Consider the following 18,055-nt stretch of genomic DNA (forward strand, 5'->3'; position numbering starts at 1 on the left):
CATTAATATCCTTTTTTCAACTTGATTAGATTTCAGTTCTTTTATTTCCCCAGAAAGGGATTTTCTGGTGTCTTCTGTGCTTTTTTCAGGGCCAGCTAGTATCTTTATAATTGTTATTCTGAACTCTAGTTCTCACATCTTACTAATGTCTGTATTGATTAGGTCCCTGGCAGTCAGTACTGCCTCTTGTTCTTTTTTTTGAGGTGAGTTTTTCCGTCTTGTCATTCTGTCCAGAGAAGAATAGATGAACGAGAGAACAAAATACTAAAATGGCAACAACGACCCCAGAGAAATATATGCTAAACAAATCAGAAGAGACCCAAAACCAAAAAGAAAAAAATTTTTAAAAAATAATATAATCAGACAGGTGAACAGAGCAGAGCAGTATACTAGATCCTGTGTGTATTTTGATCTGTTTGTTAGAAAACTAGATCCCAAAATTGTAAAGAAAGAAAAATTTATATATGTACAAAAATAAAATTAAATACAATGAAAGGATAGAATGTAACTGTAAAAATGAAAGTTAAAAGACCAAAACAAACCAAAAGGGGAAAAGTAAAAGAAGGTATATAAGCAGATAGGTGAACAGAAGAGAGCATTATACTATATCCTGAGTATATTTTGGTCAGTTTATTAGAATAAAATACATCCCAAACTTGTAAAGAAAGAAGAACTTATATACATACAAAAATAAGATTAAATACATTGAAAGGATAGAATGTAACTGTAAAGATGAAAATTGAAAAAGACTTTAACAAAAAAAAAAAAGAAAAAAAAAAAAGGGAGAGAATATGATCAGACAGTGAAGAGAACAGAGCCATACACTAGATTCTGGGTGTATTTTGGTCTGTTTGTTAGAAGAAACTGCATCCCAAAATTGTAAAGAAAGAAAAACATATATATACAAAAATAAAATTAAATACAATGAAAGGATAAAATGTAACTGTAAAAATGAAAATTAAAAAAGATTAAAAAAGAGTTGATAAAATAAGAAATTGGTTGGGATGCCTGGGTGTCTCAGTCGGTTAAGTGTCTGCCTTCAGCTCAGGTCATGATCCCAGGGTCCTGGGATCGAGTCCCGCATTGGGCTCCTTGCTCAGCGGGAAGCCTGTTTCTCCCACTGCCTGCTGCCTCCTTTGTGCTTGCTCTCTCTCTCTCTCTCTCTCTCTCTCTGTGACAAGTAAAGAAAGAAAGAAAGAAAGAAGAAAGGAAGAAAGAAAGAAAAGAAAAGAAAGAAAATAAATAAAATCTTAAAAAAATAAGAAATTGGTTGAAAAAGGAAAGAGGAAAAAAAATTAAAATTGAAAGACTAGAGACTCATGGGGAAAAAAATAATGAATTCTATATACTATATTCCCCCAGCACTGGAGTTTTGCCGTTCTCTATGATCAGTAAACTTGGTTTTAGCCGGATGTTCTTGCTGATCTTCCGGGGGAGGGGCCTGTTATGCTGATTCTCAGGTGTCTTTGCCCCAGCTGGAATTGTACCGCCCTTGGCAGGGGCTGGACTAAGTAATCTGCTCCTGTTTACTCTCTGTGGCTTTTGCTCCCTGAAGGCTTTCTGTGCAGCTTTAGAGAATGAGAATGAAAATGGCAGCCTCCAATCTCCAGCCCTGTAACTGGAAGCTCAGGGCCCCACTCCTCAGTGGGCCTGCAGGGAAAAGCAGTCGATCACTCCTATCTCCCTGGTCTCCATCTGCTCTCTGTGCTCCCCCAGCCTGTGACTGAGCCTTTCTATCTCAGGCACATGACCCCATTTCCAGTCTCTGAACCCTGCAAACCCCTGTGGCGTGCACCCGCGCCGCTTCTCCCACTGAAGGAAGAGGGGTCTCACCTCTGTTCACTACTTCCTGGTCCCTGCTTGGAGAGCAGTTGCCCAGCTGTGCCACGGTTCATGGTTTATGGCAACCCCAAGCTGAGAGCCCACTCCTGGCCTCGCTGATTGCAGCCGGCTTCCCCGCTCTGATGCCTGGGAGCTCTGCTGCACTCAGGCACCCCTGTTCTTTCTGTGACCCCAGGGATCCTGAGACCACACTGTCCCCCACCTGAGTGCCTTTCAGGCAGGGACATCCCTCACCAGAGCAGACTTCTAAAAGTTCCGTTTTTGTGCTCCGCTGCTCTATCACTTGCCAGTAGCTGGCTGATGGAGGCTCCCTCCCCCTGCGGTCTATCTTCCCATATGTCGCCTTGGATTCACTTCTCCACACCTCCTATCTTGCAAAAAGTGGTCACTTTTCTATTTGTAGAGTTGCAGGTATTCTTTTCTTAGCTCTCTGGTTGAGTTTGCAGGTGTTCAGAATGTTTTGATAGCTAGCTAGCTGAATTCCTGTGACCAGACGAAACTGAGGGTCCCACAGTTTGGACTTGGACTCCCACTCATGGGTTATTTTCAGTGGGATCTGAAAACCAATTAATGAGCATCCCCCTGCAACACCCTGTGAACCCAGCTAACGGTAATCACAGTGAAATGTCCTTAGGTGATTTTCTAAGTAGCTGTACTGTATTGAACTAAAGTGTTGTTTCAATTCCAAGTACATGGAAAGCCATCATGAGAGACGGGCACACAAACGAAAATTGCTCAGTTTGCAACTGATGTGCACTTTCTTTAGTGCCATCTGTGGGTTCGTTAATGTTCATAGCCATGATTAGTATGCCTCAGAAATGAACCTCTATCTTGGAGCGGCTTTTGAAGGCTTATTTTTTACCTCAGGCAGTATGCTACCATGGCAGCGAATGATTTTCCTCCTCTCAGAAGTCAACAGGGCCCATTAATTCACATTTGTTTAGAAGAAAGTGGTAAAGCTGATTTCCAGGTCTCAAGTACTGTCGCATATAAAGGAGGGGCTAGACGGACTTACACTGTGAGCTTAGGAATACAGTCCTGGAACCAGTATGTGGAAGTTACTTGAAGACAGATTCTAACTCAACATGAGGCAGGAGTATCCTCAGGTAACAGGTCCTAAAAAGACACTGGTGGCTTTGTGAGCCTGAGAACTCTTTGTGACTGAACGTATTCAAGTGGAGGCTGGTTGGTTATGGTCGGGAAAGACAAGACAGTCTTACAGTGTGACGAGGGGCACTGCATTATCTCCTAGCTCCTTCCAGTTCTGTGATTCCATAATTTTCTTCTGCAGAATCTACTTTGGCCAAGATGGAAATAAAAGTAGTTTGTTATCTCAAGAATAGTTTTGTTGTCACTACCAAAAGCTTATTATTTTATTTAAGTAGAAGTCACAGGGGCGCCTGGGTGGCTCAGTCAGTTAAACACCTGCCTTCGGCTCGGGTCATGATCTCGGGGTCCTGGGATCGAGTCCCGCATCAGGCTCCCTGCTCAGCGGGGAGCCTGCTTCTCCCTCCGCCTGCCACTCCCCCTGCTTGCGCACTCTTTCTCTCTGACAAATGACTAAATAAAAAAAAAAATAAGTAGAAGTCACAGTTAAATTTATGCATTGAAGAACTTGTGACAATAAAAATGAATTTTCTTTCTTTGTCTTGGGGGCTATTAGAATATGGTATGTGAAAATTTCATCAGTGTTTAACTTTGCATCATTCCCTGGGGCAGTTTATTCTCTTTTATTCAACATGCCACTGAGGTGGTTAATATTCAGTACCTAATAAGAAGGGCATATGAGCTTTTTAAAAATAAAAAGATTTACTTTTTCTTATTCCAAAAACAGTGTATTTCTTAATGGAAAATAAGAAAGCACAAAATAGTTTTTAAATCCTCATAACGTCTTTCACCCAGAAGTCATCTTTATATATATCATTTTATACATATTATGTGCTTTTTTTGAATGAAAGCTCATGCCATACATGCTGATTTGTCACCTACTTTTACATGTTGTATCTTTCTATTCAATAAGAATGTTATTTTTAATAAGTAATATTTATTCCTTATATGACATGAATTGCCAATAGAGAAAATTTTCTGGGAGAAAATTCTTTTTTCCCCCCTAAAGATTTATTTATTTATTTTTAAAGCAAGCGAGAGAGAGAGAGAGAGAGAGCATGAGAACATGAGTGGGAGGGGCAGAGGGAGAGACTCTCGAGCAGACTCTGCGCTGAACACAGAGCCCAGCACTGGTCTTGATCCCATGACCCTGAGAGCATCACCTGAGCTGAAATCCAAAGTTGGACACTCAGCTGACCAAGTGAGCTACCCAGATGCCCCTGAGAGAAAATTCTAAATTTACTAATAAAGATGAGACCTTTTAAACATCTATTTTAAAAACCCATAGAAATAGAGAATAGGAAATGCTTTTTTGATGGGGAATTTTTTCTTTTGTTTTGCTTTTTATTTTGAAATTATTTCAAGTTTAGAAAAACTGTAAGAATAGTCCAAAAATGCTATACATCTTTAATAGAGACTAACCAATTGTTAACATTTTGGAAATTTTCTTAATCTCATTGTGTGATGGGAGTGTGTGTGTGTGTGTGTGTAAATATAGTTTTTTTCTCTAAGTCATTTGGGAATAAGTTGCAGAAGTCATGATGCCTTTTTACTCGTTTATTACTTCAATCTATATACCCTAAGGACAGGAACATTCTCTTAAATAAGTATAGTCCAATGAAATATTAATGAAAATTTTTTCATTTTTCAATTTTCACTTTCACCATTATTTCCATTATAGCAGACGTTCCCTGGTCTAGTTTCTGTTCCAGAATCATACAGCATAGTTACCATGTTTCTTTATTTAGTGTCTTTTAATATGGAGCAGTTCCTTGGTGATGTTACGTCATTAAAGAATACAGGCCAGTATTTTGTAGAATGTCAGTTTGGGTCTGTTTGCTTCCTCTTAATTAGATTCAGGTTGTACATTTTGGACAGAAATGTCACAGAAGCGGTGTGTCCCTCACGTGTCAGGGAACCTTACATGATGTTGGTTTCTCCTGGTATTAGTGACGTTACCTCCGATCCCTTGGTTAAAGTGGTATCTGCCAGATTTCTCCATTGTGATAGTTCCCTTTTCCCTTTGTAATTAGAAAGTAATCTGTAGGGAGATACTATAAAACTGTGTAACTATCCTGTTCCCTCTCAAACTTTTACTCTAGTAGTTTTAGCATCTATTGATAATTTTTGCCCAAATCAACTGTTACTATATGCTGTAGAATTTGACACAGCATTGTTTTTTAATATTAACTCTTGTAAAATTTACCTCTTCTTAAAGGGTTTACAGCCATCTATGAAAGCATAGGATCCCTCAGGCAAGTTCTTGAAGCCAAGATGAAGTTGGACAAGGACCAGCTGCAGAAGCAAATCCAGCAGATGCAGAAGCCAGAGGCTCCCATGTGAAGGGAGCTGGGACAAGGACCTCACAAGTGGTTCTGCCAGTGGGCCGAGAGCTGGATACCTCTGTAGCTAGGCTGTCACCACATTCAGGAGTGTTCTATTCATGGCGTGCATGTGCCAAGCAATGTGTTTTCATGGGTCTGAATGTTTACCTTGAGTCTCAAAAACACTTTCTTTAAAAGTATTAAGTACAATTTTTACCAATTTATTCCATTTCTCTAAATTTGATGGAATATCCTCCCTGCCCCTAGATTTGGAAAAGCTTTTATCCCCTTCATTTTATGAATGAAAAGACTTAACGACTTTCCTTCAATGCTTGACGCTCTAGCCAAGACTTCACTATTTTGAAAAATGTCATGGTGATTTTTTTTTTTAATTAAGAAACTAATGAATTGTCACAGGAATGTGTTGCTCCTCACCCTAAATTAAGAGAATGTCCTGGTAGACTAGAATTCAACCTTTTAGTCCATATTTGGATTTTATTATTGTTATCTGTGCATTTCTTATATGGTTATCTTGTAAATCTTCTGTCTTTTGTAGGGAGAAGGGATTTAACTTTTGGAAAACCACCCCTGCCACCATTTATGTAATGAAAATAGCTTGAAGATTGATAACTGCCATATACATTGCAAATTAAAGTGGAAACTTAAGACAGTTATCTAGATAATGCAAGGCACCATATCCACATCGACCACCTACTTATACCAGGTTTTAATATTGAAAACTTTTTTCAATTATCCACAGCCTGTATAGTGATAGCCATATATTTAATAATGGAATGGTGGTTAATAGTCTGTTTATTGCACAATTAATTGTTAATTATAATAGGATGTGAGAATTTTTCAGGCTTTATGATCTCCTCTCTAAATGTTTCCAAAATTGGCACAAAGTGCTAACTAAGGTTTATACACACTTATTGTAACTGTATTCTTGTGCCTTGGTTTTACCACGTCAATGCACTGTATCCTCTAAAAGTTTTACGGACAAAATAGAAGGCATGATAATACATCAGAATTATGATGTAAAAATGGGATCCTATGTAATTTTTAAATGTTCTAAAAATTTTATCACTGGTAAGACATTAATCATTCAGTAGTATTAATGAAATAGAAATTCATACTTTTGTATGGACAGAGAATCAAATTGATATTGCATTTATAACACTGTCAAGAAACTTTCATTTTGAGCAGCTTTGTAGTTGATGGGTGTTTTCTTTTCAATCGCCATATTTGATTAGTCATTGAAAATTGGCACCAGTGAAATTGTTCACCTGTGTTTGTACAAACCAATGGTGAGACGCACACTGTTCTAAACTGTGAGGGTGCCCAGGAAAAGGAAAACAATTCTTTAAAATTTTTTAAAAAATTGTTTTTTGTTTGCCAAGGACTCAGGAAAATTAAAACATTTTCTATTTTTAGGATAAATCATAAATGAAATATGTGACTGGCTATTACTGTTTACCCATGTAAAATATGCTGCTGAAGTTCATAGTATTTTACCTTCAATGGCTGGACAAAAATTCTTTAAAAATTTGGACCTGAGAAATCACATAAGGAATGTGTCATCCAACACGTAGTTCCTCAATTTTGTCACAAATCTTTGCGTCAGTATATAGGAAGATGATTTCCACTTAACAATGAAAAAACAAAGGTGAATGCTCTTTTGCAATCAGAAAGTGGGTTTCTTTTTGTGATAGAGTAAGCACATCTAGTACAGTTTTCCCTGCTGAAGCACAAGCCACAGCACAGAGAACTATGCCCCCTCCAGCGTCTCTCCTCTGTGGCCTCTGGAGGAGGAAGAGTCCGCGCATGAGGCACGTGGGGAGAGGGGGAGACAGGCCAGCTGGACTCAGGTTGAGGGCTGACATGAGCAGGTGACGGCTGGCTGTCCGCTGAAATTGCTCAGGTGCTTCTGATGCTGCCAACCTCATGTCATGAGCTCTGGCAAGGGTTCTCCACCCTGGCAACATGCTGGAACCGCCCAGGGCGTTCAAAGAGCTACTGATGCCCGGGCTGTGCCCTAGGCCAGCAGAGCCAGAACCTCTGGGAGATGGGACCCAGGCATCTGTAGGCATCAAAGGCCCCCGGGCGATTCAGAGGCCGCTCAGGTTGGAAGCCACTGAGCCACAGCGCACTCTTATGACCAAAGTAAACGAGGATCAGCTTCCGTGTTCTTTCCTTTACCAGAAATTTGCAATAAAAAGAATAAAGTTTCCAAATAAACATGGTGTACGATTTTTAAATTTAAAAGTATTTTGGTGTGAGGCCACCTACTGGGAACTGGAAAGTCACGGGCAGCTGCTCCGCCTGGGGGTCTCTGAGGCCGCCGTGCCTTCTTGCGTCTGGACTCACGCCAGCTGGTGGTTGCTAGTGTGTGTTGTACGCCTGTGCTGTGGACTCGGAGGTGTGTGTTCACTCATTCATGGGAGCAGCGAGGACTGTTCGCTTCCCCGTTTCACAGATGAGAAAAATGGGATCGATGATTCACACCAGGCAGACTGCTTCCACAGTCTGGGCACCTGACCGGTATGCCGCTATCCTACCTCTCAAGATAACGTCCTTGCTTCCCGCGTAACTGACTCGCCAGGCCACCACCTGCAGCCCCATCTCTATAGGACCTTACAGCTCCACCATCGGCGTCCCTTTGCTTTTTAATGTCCCAGTTCCGAACACCTACGAGGGACACCTCAGTAGCTTCACTTGAGTCAGAGGTCTTCCTCTGGTTTATCGGTGGAGGCGAGGGAGATGGGGCCATTTGGTGCCACAGGACTGAGGGGTCCCAGGCATTTCAAGCCCTGTGCTTGGTCTGTCCTATGCAGTGGACTGTGGTTCTGTGCCCTGGGAGAGGAGTTACGTCGGGTGATTGCAGAGCAGAACAGAACGATTCCCTCTAAACCATGCTTATCCCACTTGGCTCTCGGCCTGAAAAAAGCCCACAAACCACTCGTGACATCCTGGAAACTCAATGGTAACTGGATGGAGTTCTTCTGTCACTGTCCCCTTCTAGCTGTGTGGCCCCGGGCAGTTCTCTTAACCTTTCTGAATCTCAGTTTTCTCATCTGCAGAATGGAAGTTATTGTTTAAAACAGGCAGCTGGGTTATAATTTTTGAAATGCTGAAGTACTTAATGCAATATTGGGTATTAAGTGGTCAAATATGGGGTATGGGAGGGGAGCTATTGGTGGTATAACATAGCAATGTATATGGGGGCGTCTATGTTTTGGTTCAAAGCATCCCATTACCTGCTGGGATCATTTATGGGAAGTGACTCTGTCCTCCAAAGAAAGTGGCATCCTAGCCTGAGACACAGAAGAGCAGTAGAGCCTGGATGAAAAGATAAGTGGATAGGACCAGAATGCGGACAGTCCCTGAATGTGGGGAAGCTCTGGGCAGATCCTCGGGCTAGTGAGGCTCATCCCTGGAGCAGGTGTGGCTTCCCCAGGACTAAGCCTGGAATGAGGCGCATCCGCTGAGGGGCCAGTGTTGAGAAGGCTACGATGGGTGGGGTCAGACCCAGAAGGTGGAAGCAGTGAATAAGCAAATGTGTATACATAGCAATGGAGTACTATGTGGCCATAACAAGGAAAGAAATTCTGACACGTTTATAGCATGGATGAATCTTGAGGACGTTTCGTTTAGTGAAATAAGCAAGTCACAAAAAGACAAATGTTGTATGATTCCACTTGTATGAGGTACATAGAAGAGTCAAATTCATAGAAACAGAGTAGCATGATAGTTGCCAGGAGCTTGGGGGTGGGGCGGGGATGGGAGTTAGTATCAAATGGGTACAGAGTTTCAGTTGGAGAAAAGGAAAAATTTTGAAGATGGATGGTGGTGATGGTTGCAAACAATGTGAATGTACTTAATGCACATAATGTACTTAATGACACAGAACTATACATTTAAAAATGGTTAGGGACGCCTGGGTGGTGCAGTTGGTTAAGCGTCCAACTCTTGGTTTCGGCTCAGGTTGTGATCTCAGGGTTTTGGGATCAAGCCCTGTGTTGGGCTCTGTGCTCAGCAGGGAGTCTGCCTAAGACTCTCTCTCCCTCTGCCCCTCCCCTCCGTGTGCTAAGATAAATAAATCTTTTTAAAAAATGGTTAAACTAGGGGCACCTGGGTGGCTCAGTCGGTTAAACATCTGACTCTTGGTTTCGGCTCAGGTCGTGATCTCAGGGTCATGGGATTGAGCCCCGCGATGGGCTCTACGCTCAGTGGGGAGTCTGCTTAAGACTCTCTCTCCTTCTCCCTCTGTCCCTCCCCCCACTCTCTAAAATAAATTAATCTTTTTAAAATATATATATATATACATTTTACTAGTTTAACCATTTTTATTTTTTAAATTTTTTTTAAAGATTATTTGAGAGAGAGAGCAAGCGAGTTGGGGGGAGGGGCAGAGGGAGAGGGAGAGAGAGAGAGAGAGAGAAGCAGACTCCCCACTGAACGTGGAGCCTGACACAGGGCTCAATCCCATGACCCTGAGATCACAACCTGAGCCGAAATCAAGAGTCGGATGCCCAACCAACTGAGCCACCTGGGTGCCCCAAAATATACATATGTCTTACAAACAACAAAACAAAACAAAAGAAGTGGATTCCTTAGCCCTCCAGTTGAGCCTTCAGATGAGACTGCAGCCCTGGTAGCTTTACTGCACCCTCCCGAGAGATGTTAAAATCAGAGGTACCCAGCTAAGCCATGCCCACACGTCTGACCCACAAAAACTGAGATAATAAGTATTTGTTGTTTTAAATTGCTACATTTTTGGGCAATTTGTTATATGCAGCAATAGGAAACTGATGTACTGGCACTGGGTAATCTTTTTTTCTTTTTAAAGATTTTATATATATTATTTATTTGACAGAGAGAGCACAAACAGGGGGAGTGGCAGGCAGTGGGAAGAGGGAGAGCCTGATGCGGGACTCGATCCCAGGACCCTGGGATCATGACCTGAGCCAAAGGCAGACGCTTAACCAACTGAGCCACCCAGGTGCCTGCGGCACTGGGTAATCTTGACAGAACGATTTTGTGGAAATGTGTATTTCTTGTGCTACAAATGACATGTTCACATATATAATCTCATTTAATACATTTTCTGAGCAGGACATGATCTTAACAACTTATATTGAATGGCATATATACCTTATCCCATTTAATCTTTGTAATTACCCTATTTGGTGTGTACTATAATTTCCATTTTGTGGATGGAGCGGAGAGGGAGAAGTTGTTAACTAATATTACAGTTAACTCTTGACTAACACAGATTTGAACTGCACAGGCCCACTTACATGTGGATTTTTTTTTATAAATACAGTACTGTAAATGTATTTTCTCTTATGGTTTTCTTAATAAAATTTTCTTTTTTCTAGCTTACTTTGTTGTAAGAATACAGTATATAATACATATAATTTACAAAACAGGTGTTAATTGACAATGTTATCAGTAAGGCCTCTGGTCAACAGTAGGCTATTAGTGAAGTTTTGGGGAAGTCAAAAGTTAAACGCAGACTTTCAACTATGTAGGGGAGGTTGGGGAGGGTTATTGGTGCCCCTAATCCCCTTCATTGTTCAAGGGTCAACTGTATATAGAAGTGGGAAATGAAATAAAGCTCATATAGCTAATTTTGGAGGAGCAGGGATTTGAATCCATATCCATATCAAAGTCTAGGCTACCATTTTGCAAGAAAGACAACACCTACACATAAGGTGATTTGTTCAATATCTAACAATTATGTGGAATTAGAATACTGTTTAGCTCAGTGGTCCTCAAGGTATGCCCAGACCAGAAGCATCAGCATTACCTGGATACTTGTTAGAAATGTAAGCTGACAACCCCATGCCAGACTTCCTGAGTCAGGTACTCAGATGAGCTCAGCAATCGGCTTTAACATGCCCTGCTGATGATTCTACTGCAGGTTAAATTTGAGAATCGCTGATCTAGAACTGCACTGTAATACAGTAGCCCTTAGCCCATTTAAATTTAAATAGAATCAGAATTAAATAAATTTAAGAAATCAGTTCCTCGGTTGCACTAGCCACATTTCAAGTGCTCAAGAGCCACATGTGGTTAGTGGTTATAGCATTGTCCCATGCAAATGCAGAACACTTCTATTATTGCAGAAAATTCTATCTGACAGCCCTGGCCTCGAGTTTCTGGCTCCTTCAATTGACGGCTCTGTCCAAGCTCCGTACCTTTATCCGTCAGCCTAGAATTAGATTTGGACCTGGAACTTTCCTTCTGTCTCATCCCTACAATCTTGTGTCAGTTGTCCCTGTTAGAGATGATTTCGCAGGTCTTTATAAGGGTTTGTCTTACCTGCTGTTTCTGATCAGTAGATGTTGCTTCGGGGAGCACTGTGTTGAGAAGGATGGGGAGGCTGGTGCTAGACTCAGGGGAAGAGCCACAGAGTGTCAGCCAAGGGGTGGGGCTGTGTGTTGCGTGTCTGCCAGGCTCGCACCAGGACGTTCAAGGCATGTGCCTGGCAAAGGGTTGCCGGCCAGGGGACCTCTTGAGTGATTCTCAGGCTCCCTAGTGAGAGGGACCTGTCAGGCCTGGGACTAGGGTGAGGCAAAGTGATGCACTCATCTTGGAAAATTAAAAAGGACGCCAAAAACACTGTAATTAAGATAACCCGTTAACACAATATTTTTAAGATCAAAATTAATGCAAGAAAATTGCATGATGAACAAAATTTCAAACCTTAAAGACCAGATTCAACCATATTGTGCGGAGTTCCATTGTGGAACTGAGGCCAAACAGAAAACTGCTCCTAAGTACATGTTGCATGTAATTTTAAATTTTTGACATTTTGTACATTGGATTTTTTTTGTCGTTTATACAGATTTTTAGAAATATTGTATTAACATATTATTTGTCTTGATGACAGGATTTTGGCTGCTCCCCTCCTTACATTTAGCATTTGAAGAGAATGCCTCGCTCATCTCACCCTAATTGCTGCCCTGCCCAGATGTCTAAAAGTTGGAACTAAATTCAGTGCTCAGTTATTGTAATTAGCTTACCTCCAGAGTGTCTGATTGCTTTAGATGGTCTCTGGTCTGTTTTTATCCCTAATTGTAACGCTTCGTTTAATTTTCAGACTTGTGACTTAATTCTTCCTGGAACTAGTTTGGGACACAAATAAAGATCTGACTCTTTGAGATGAGACGGGAGCACCAATGTTGGGCATCCCTGCCACGCCCTCCCCCACCCCACCCCGAGATTCGCTGGCCTTTGCTGCCTCCATGTGGACAGAATAGAAACTCCTAGGGAATCTGTTTCAGTAGGAAGAACCCACAACCACGGAGCTCCTCAGTGGAAAGGCCCCTGGAGGCCACTGACCTCAGTCCCCTCATTTTCTGGAACAGAAAACAGAGTGCCAGACAGAGAAGTTGGAAGTGGGATTAGCAGGGTTATAAGTATGGTAGTATGATACACAGGCTGTAACCATAATAGTGATTTAATACCATTTCTGCACGGGCTGGGCCATGGCAGTGCATAAAACAGACCAATATTTTCACTTTTATGGGATTTTGATTCCAGGGTGAGGTGGGGGTGGGGAGAGAAGATAATCAAGCAAGAAAATACCAAGTATGTCAGATGATGGTAAGAGCTTTGGAGGAAGATACAGCAAGGGCACAGGGTAGGGAGTCCCGGGGCTGGGGCCGGGGGGTGGGGGGTGAGGAGGTGGGGTACAAGTCAAAACAGGATGGCCAGAAAAGGCCTTGCTGAGAAGCAAAGACCTGATAGAGAGACGGGAGAGCCAGGTAGATACAGGCGGAAGAATTTACCTACATCTTATCATTTCTAGAAAAAAGAGCTACGTATAATTCAGGCATTGAGGGCCCGTCTAGTTGCTAACGCTTTGTCCTTCCGGCTACACGGTTAGTAGGGCCTTCCTCTGCTATAACCTCTGAACGTCCCATGTCCCTTGTTGGCTCCTCATTCCCGCACCCTGGGCGAATGATTCCCTGTATTAAATTCCCTGTTTGAAATACCTAGCAAGGTTTCTGCTTTCCGGAAAGGACCCCAACTAACGTAATGCTTAAGGAGAGTAAATTGCACCTGTGATTATCAGGCTTTGTCCACACCTCATGCTTGTTCTTCCCCTGGTGCCATGTGGCTCCTTGGAACTTCGCGGCTTGGGCTCTCCCCGAACCCAAGACCACTGCTACTACCCGCTCATGTTTTTTGAGGCTGTCCCACACTGTGCTGGCACCAATCCCCACATCCACCAAGAAGTCCCAGAAGGAGCAGCCCGTTTGTCCTTGCCCCAGGCCCCTGCCGATGGCCATGACCCAGTAGCACCTCCCAGGCCCTCACTCGGGCCCTCTGGAATCTGACCAGGAGCTCGCATCTTAATGAAGTGGTCATTAAAAAACACTCAAAGAAATAAAAACTCCCATTTAAAAATGTAATAAGAATGAATGTGTGGTCCTGCCTTTGGGTTCAAAACACAAGTGGGCTGAAGTGGACCTCTGGCCAGCCTCCTCCTTCTTTTAGGAGGCAGCCTCTGGTTTCTCTGGAAAACTATACTCTTCCCAGGGGTCCTGTTGGGAGTGTTATTCACAGGGCCCCTCCTCCCACCAAGGGGCAAACAACCCCAGCTGAGCCAGTTCAGACTCTGGCCTGGAAATCTGGACCCTGAGTCGAGGGGTGCATGGAGCTCTAAGGACTAGGTCATTCACCAGACAGCACTTGAGAGTTTCCAGCTGACATCCCTGGAACTGGCCCCATTCCCGTGCGGAGTTTTGGGCACAGCCTTCTTTTTTTTTTTTTTTTAAGATTTTATTTATTTATTAGGGAGAGAGAGAGAAAGCACAAGCAGGGGGAGTGGCAGGCAGAGGGAGAAGCAGGCTCCTTGCTGAGCAGGGAGCCCGATGTGGGACTGGATTCCAGGACCCTGGGATCATGACCTGAGCTGAAGGCAGACACTTAGCCAACTGAGCCACCCAGGCGCCCTGGGCACAGCCTTCTAATACACCTCTTTTCTGCCTGGGTTAAGCCAGAATCGGTTAAACAGGAGTCACTTGCAAAGGCAAACCTCAATGGATGTAAATGTGGCTTAGCAGCGGCTCATAAAAAACGTCCAGGAGTTTTAGCACCAAGGTTGATAAGAGCAACTAACCATTGCCAAGCACTTCTGTAGGCTGGTGCTGTGCTAAGAACTATATATGCTTTTTCTCATTTAATTCAACACTCACCATGACTTTAAGAGGTAGGTACTACCCTTGGCTCCATTTTATACGTGAGAGAATAAGGCACAGAGAAATGAGGTAAATTTGCTGAGGTCATGCAGCTAATAAGCATTAGAATCAGAATCCGAATCCAGGTTTACCTGACTCCAAAATAGAGCTCCCAACCACTGCTCTGTATTGCCTCAAAAGGAGCCGGCATTGTGGATGGTTGCCTAGAGCAAAGAGGACCTCTGGCCATGACCCAAGGGGCTAAAGATGACAGCACACCCTTGCCTTCCTGTGGTGGTGGGCTCAAGGGTAGGCCTACCCTTCAAGTGCTCTGTGGCAGAGCTCTTGACCCTGGCTGCATATTGCAATCACCTGGGGAGCTTTCATACTACTGATGCCTGGGAGCTCCTGGGGGTTCCAGGGGGGCTCAGTCCGTGGAACCTCCGACTCTTGATTTTGGCTCAGCTCATGATATCGCGTCGGGAGACTGAGCCCCATGTGGGGCTCTGCGCTCCAGGGAGTCTGCTTGAGATTCTCTCCCTTTGCCCCTCCCCTACTTGTGCTCTTCTTCTTCTCTCTCTCTCTCTCTGTGTGTGTGTGTGTGTGTATGTGTGTGTGTCTCAAATAAATAAATAAATATTTAGGAAAAACAAAAACAAAACCAAAAACCTGCTGATGCCTGGATCCCATCCTCTGATGTCATTGGTGCTGCTGGGTCATGGGATTGTTTTCCAATTTCCCAGGTGATTCTAATATGCAGCCATGGTTGCCAGCTTGTTTTTCTAACTTTAAAGGGGGATACTCTAAACCTGTGGATCCTGTTAAAATGCAGACTCTGATTCAGGATATCTGGATGGGGCCCAAGGGTCATGTTTCTAACAAGCTGGAGGTGATTCCGAGTAGACAGTCCGTCCCAAGTGGAAGTCTTACTCGACAAAGTGGTGGCCGACAGCATCAGCATCATCTGGAGCTTGTTAGAAACTTGGACTCTTGGGCCCCACCCAGACCTGAGAGGGAAGGATGAGCGCCCAGGTGATTTTTATGCACATGAGCCCAGTGCATATTTAAAGGAATGCAGGTAGGTTGGTAAGGGGAGTCAAAGCTGAAGCATCCGAGCAGCATGGAGGAATTGGAGATGTTTAGCTGGGACAAGAACGAGAAGGAGGCAGGTAAGTGCCTTGACCTTGGGAGGGCCACCCAAGGAAGGGGAGGGGACCGCTTTATGAGTGCCAAAGGATAAGCTAGTCGCTCAGGAGGACTCATTTCTGTCCATCGTGATGGACATGGGCTATGCTTCTTGTCAAGGAGGACCCGCTCCCCTAATTACGGCAGAGGGCTTCAAGCGTTGTAAAGAGTTGATGACTTGTAAGCTCCCTGGTTACTCTGACATTCAGGGTCTATATGGTCAAAGGGGCAGGATTGTCAGGTCACCTGGGGGCTGTAGTCAGCGCCTACGGAGCTGAAACGAGACATGTTTTGAGAGACAAGCACACGGTCTTGGATCAAAACTGACAAAACCTGACCTTGTGTGGGGAGATGCCTACAAAGGCGGAGACCTGTGTTTTATGAAAGGGTGTATGGGAGGAGATTTTGGAAGCCCCCAAATCCAGCAGAGGCAACCCTGAAGTACTCAGGCGCCAAAGTTCTCTCGTATGTCCTGCTGTGATTTGATACGAGGCAATAAGGTGTGGTCAGGAGACAGGCGGGCTATGAGGGTTGAGGAAACCAGTGCTGAGGCTGAGCATTGGCGTAGGGGAGGGGGAGGGTGTTTATCCGGGGCCAGCCAGAGAAGAGGGGTTGGGATTCGGGTTTCCTGTTGCTGGTGCTTTAGATAGAAACAGTTCTGGAAAGCGCAGGGGGGAGCAGTAGCTCCTTAACTACCTTGTGTGGAAGGACTAGGGTCCGATTATTTCAAGCAGTGTGGGTTCATTGTGAGGACACATGCCTGTGAGTTTAGGAGAAGCTGAAGGAACCCTCCCCCCACCCCCACTCCCCCGGGGGGGCGGTGTTGCTGGGATGAAGAGGTCTGGGCCCTGGGTGGTTCCATAGGTCAGGGTGTGACTTTTTACATCTTCCTTCTTGGGCTTCCTTTTGTACGACTCTGTTCGTGTGTGTGTGTGTGTGTGTGTGTGTGTGTGTGTGTGCGCGTGCGTGTCTGTCTGTCTGTGTCTCTTTTGTGCCACTTGGCTCCCCCAGACTCTCTGCAGCTTCAAACTATGCTGCAGCATGTGCTGACCCTCTGGGTCCAGGGGCTGCGCCCTCCTTCCTGGCTCCCCTATAGATCAGATGGAGACCTTGGGTGCGTCACATCCTTCATCCTGAGCAGACTTTCGCTTACATATCAAACACCTGGGAAAACTTTTTCCGGGATCTTTCTGGAAGCACACAGTCCTCTTAGGCAACTTAGCAATTTCTTTATTTGGTGGAGTGAGACCTTCAGAGAGACTGTTGTGCGGGGTTTCCAGGGGCCGATATCCGCGAGCGCTTAGCCGGGCCGGGCCTCGGGAGCTTTTCTTGTCCCTGTCATGGACGCTCGCGCAGGACTTTCTCCCTGGCCCGTGTTTTGGAGTAGGGGCTGTGCATGGAGGGCTGTGAGGGGCAGGGGCAGGTTTCTGGGGCCTTATCCCGGACAGGGGAGCCTCCGACAACCTGAGCCCACACCCGGGAAAGGTAAGCCAGCCGGAGAAGCAGTCAAACGTGCAGGAGCAGTGGAGGGGCGCTGGCCTGGGAGCTTGCCTTCGGCTTCCTGACTGGGAAGACCTGAGGGGAGGCGAAGAGAAGCCCCAGCCAGAGTGACTCCCTATTGTGAAACATGCCATATCCCTCACCTCATCTCATTTAACCCTCATAAAATGCTAAATTTAGAGGTGAGAAACTGACTCACAGAGGAGGCCTGGCTGGCTCTGGGTTACCCACCTAGTGGGAGGCAGAGGTGGGGGGCTGGGAGCCTCTTCCCCCTCACACTGGTGCCCTCCCAGAGGCTTGGGCCTTCCTGCTCAGGAGCCTTACTTAACTGCTGGGACACGAGGAACCAGTCCCTTTCAGAACAGACAAAAGGCTATTGTTCTCCAAGCCCATGACCCATTCAGGGCTCTCTTGACTTTTACTGGTGGTTTTTTTTTTTTTTAATGTGGTTCTTCTAATCCTAGGAAGGCAATCTTTGCTTTCAGTTACCTTCCAGTTGGTTTTGCCACTCATTTGTCTTGGCTCACCAGGAAGTAACTTTGCTCAAAGCAATGTGTTCCAAAGACTTTTTTTTTTTTTTTTTTTTGACTGAGATGAAAGTTCCCTTTTACCTGCCACTTGAATATTTTCCAGCCAACAGTTAGTTGGGGTAGCCCTCCTGGGGATGTCCGTCCCCTTCAGCTGAGTCAGACTGGCTTCTCAGGGCTTTCTTCTTTCACTTCTGAAGGGGAGGAGTTTCTGTCTCCTCAGGGACCATTCTTGGTCTGGTTGTTTGGTCCATGCTCTCCCAGCTCTGCTAACTATGAAATCCCACTGGCCCACCCTGAACACTCCTGCTATTCGCCAGGAGTCCCACCACAAAGTCTGTAAGAAACAGTGTTCATAGGAAGCTTCTTGAAGAAG

The 18,055-nt window shown here is 44.5% G+C and overlaps 1 protein-coding gene across 10 annotated transcripts in view; it reads left to right on the plus strand.

Annotated features, from left to right (window-relative positions):
* Window positions 1–7,511, plus strand: part of FAM81A (family with sequence similarity 81 member A) — a 128,671-nt gene extending 121,160 nt beyond the window's left edge. For all 10 annotated transcript variants that reach the window (XM_073877093.1, XM_073877096.1, XM_073877091.1 and 7 more), the window contains one exon: window positions 5,168–7,511. In XM_073877093.1, the coding sequence (XP_073733194.1) occupies window positions 5,168–5,292 (125 nt within the window). In that variant the 3' untranslated portion in view covers window positions 5,293–7,511. The remainder of the gene's footprint in view (window positions 1–5,167) is intronic.
* The last annotated feature ends 10,544 nt before the right edge of the window (window positions 7,512–18,055 follow it).

The sequence above is a fragment of the Callorhinus ursinus genome, unplaced genomic scaffold, assembly GCF_003265705.2.
Source record: "Callorhinus ursinus isolate GAN/ISIS: 27379988/994484 unplaced genomic scaffold, GSC_fseal_2.0 scaffold25, whole genome shotgun sequence".
In the NCBI taxonomy this organism is placed as follows: domain Eukaryota; kingdom Metazoa; phylum Chordata; class Mammalia; order Carnivora; family Otariidae; genus Callorhinus; species Callorhinus ursinus.